Source organism: Nicotiana attenuata, unplaced genomic scaffold (assembly GCF_001879085.1).
Source record: "Nicotiana attenuata strain UT unplaced genomic scaffold, NIATTr2, whole genome shotgun sequence".
Lineage (NCBI taxonomy): Eukaryota > Viridiplantae > Streptophyta > Magnoliopsida > Solanales > Solanaceae > Nicotiana > Nicotiana attenuata.
Genome location: NW_017672060.1, coordinates 67,147 through 69,925, shown reverse-complemented (window position 1 = coordinate 69,925; position 2,779 = coordinate 67,147). Strand labels below are relative to the sequence as shown.

General features: G+C 39.5%; 1 protein-coding gene across 1 annotated transcript; it reads left to right on the top strand.

The window, feature by feature from the left end:
- Positions 1 to 410: 410 nt before the first annotated feature.
- Positions 411 to 1,795, top strand: LOC109211586. Its single transcript, XM_019375134.1, has 2 exons — positions 411 to 1,074; positions 1,194 to 1,795. The coding sequence occupies exons 1-2, from the start codon at positions 411 to 413 to the stop codon at positions 1,793 to 1,795; spliced, it is 1,266 nt and encodes a 421-aa protein (XP_019230679.1).
- Positions 1,796 to 2,779: the final 984 nt, after the last annotated feature.

Below are 2,779 nucleotides of genomic sequence, written 5' to 3'. Positions count from 1 at the left end.
TGCTGAACAAGTAGTTGCAGTGGATGAGGGAGAAGAGCAGAACAATTAGACTCCTGTAGCAAAAAAAAATATTGTTCCATTGGATCAAACACAGAAGGAGATTGTACAGAAGGGAGGAGAGCAGGTTGTGCAACATAGCAATCATCATCAAACAGTGGTGGAAACTGCAGCAGATCATGATGTGCAGGATGCAGTAGAAGAAATGGGAGGAACAGGTCAGGACATGGACCAGAAATCAACAACTCAAAATTTCAAGAATATTGCTAGACAAGGGGACCTATCTCCTAGAGTTCTAGATAATGTAAAATCTGCAGCAAAAGAAAAAAAAAGTAGCAAAAAGAAAACAATACAGCTGTTCCTATAGGGGTAGTTCAAACAAGGAGGACCTTATCCAAATCACTCATTAAGTAATGGATGCTTTAATTTGGAATATCAAATCAGTCAATACACAGCAAGCCTTTGAAAGGCTGATCAAAATGCACAGAAAAAATCATTATGAATTCATTGGACTGATGGAGCCTATGCAGCAAACTAGAACTCTAGAAAGGTACAGAAGTATAATTGGCTTTGCCCAGGCTATTTCTAATTTATCAAACAAGATCTGGGCTTTTATAGATGAGGTATATGAGGTTACAGTGATGTACAATATGGTACAACAACTAACTCTAAGGCTCTTTCATACAGAAACAAATGTGGAAATTGTCCTCACATTGGTGTATGCTAAGTGTGATGCCATAGAGAGGATTAAGTTATGGGATTCATTGTATTATATGGCAAGTGATATGACAGTGCCATGGTTAGTGGGAGGTGACTTTAATGTCATATGGGATGAAAAAGAAAAGTTTGGTGGACTCCCAGTGTCTTTAATTGAAATTGATGATTTTAGACATTGCATTAACACTTGCAATCTGGTTGATCTTAGGTTCAAGGGTAGTATATACATATGGTGGAATGGCAGGGCAGAGGAGGATTGTATTTTGAAGATGCTAGACAGATGTTTAGCCAACTCTGAATTCCAGCAGACATTCCCTGGAATGGAGGTCCAGCATTTATCCAAAATAGGCTCAGATCACAGTCCATTGCAGATTAAAGTGATATAGAGGCTCCTCCTGTGATAAAACCATTTAGATTCTTGAATTTATGGGTGGATCATTCTTCATTTAAGGAGGTGGTGAGACAAAATTGAAAAGCAGATTTCAGTGCAAGTCCTTACATTCTATTCAACCATAAACTGAAGAAGCTCAAGAAGGTACTATCAGGGTGGAGCAGGGATACTTTTGGAGATATTTTTCAGAAGATAGCCAGCTTGGAGGAAGTTGTTCGTGTACATGAAGCTGAGTTTGAAGCAAATCCCACAAGGTTAAACAAACAAAAGTTACAAAAGGTTCAAGCACATTTGATCAAGTTCTTAGCTTTGGAGGAGAAGTACTGGAAACAGAAGGCAGGGATGTCTTGGTTCAAGGATGGGGACAGGAACACGAAGTTCTTTCATGCACAGGTCAGAGGCAGAAGGAAGAGATTGCAACTATCTAGAATTCAGAATAGTCAAGGTGATTGGATTGAGGAAGATGAAGATATAGCTGCAGAAGCAATCAAGTTCTTTGAGGATCAGTTCTCTGAAACTGCAGTGCCTACCTCTTTTGAAATTTTAGATCAGGTTCCTTCCTTGGTTGATGTGGAACAGAATTCAGACTTGATAAAACAACCTACTATGGAAGAAGTAAAAGAAGCAGTTTTTGGTCTTAATGGAGACAGTGCAGGAGGTCCTGATGGTTTCACAGGCAAATTTTACTAGTCATGTTGGGACATCATAGGAGGAGATATTTTTGATATGGTAAGGGCATTCTTTAATGGGCATGATCTGCCTAAGTGTATTACCCATACCAATCTGGTTCTACTGCCAAAGAAAAAAGAGGTAAGCACTTTTTCTGATTTGCGACCTATAAGCCTTAGTAACTTCTCTAACAAGGTGATATCGAGGGTGATTCATGGAAGACTTGTGGGGATGCTGCCTAATCTAATATCAGAAGAGCAGTCTGGTTTTGTAAATGGAAGGAGCATAGTAGAAAACATACCGCTCACCCAAGAAATTGTCACAGATATGAGAATTAGAACTAAGGCAGAACCAAATGTGATTATGAAGCTAGATATGACCAAGGCCTACGACAGGTTATCCTGGCTCTTTCTGACAAAGGTGCTAAGAATAATGGGGTTTTCAGAGAGGTTTATAGGCATGGTATATGGCATAGTGTCCAATAATTGGTATTCAGTATTGATAAATGGTCAAGCACATGGCTTCTTCAAATCTTCGAGGGGAGTAAAGCAAGGGGATCCTTTATCTCCTACGTTATTTATCCTAGCTGCAGAAGCATTGTCACGAGGTCTAAATGCATTACATTTGAACCTGCACTTTCGTGGTTTTGGTTTACCAAAATGGAGCCCAAAAATCAATCATCTTGCCTATGCAGATGATACGATCATTTTTTCATCATCAGATGCCACATCTCTTCGACTGATCATGGAGGTTTTGGCTGCATATGAGGCTTCATTTGGACAGCTGGTGAACAAAACAAAGTCAGCTGTATACCTTCATCATTTAACAGACACAGATGTTACAGACAAAGTAGAGAGAATCACAGGAATAAAAAGACAGGAGTTTCCTATTGTCTACCTGGGATGCCCTATCTTTTATGCACGCAGAAAACTGGAGTATTATCAGCCTATGATTACAAAGGTTCTGGACAGACTACAGGCTTGGAAAGGTAAGCTGTTGTCTATA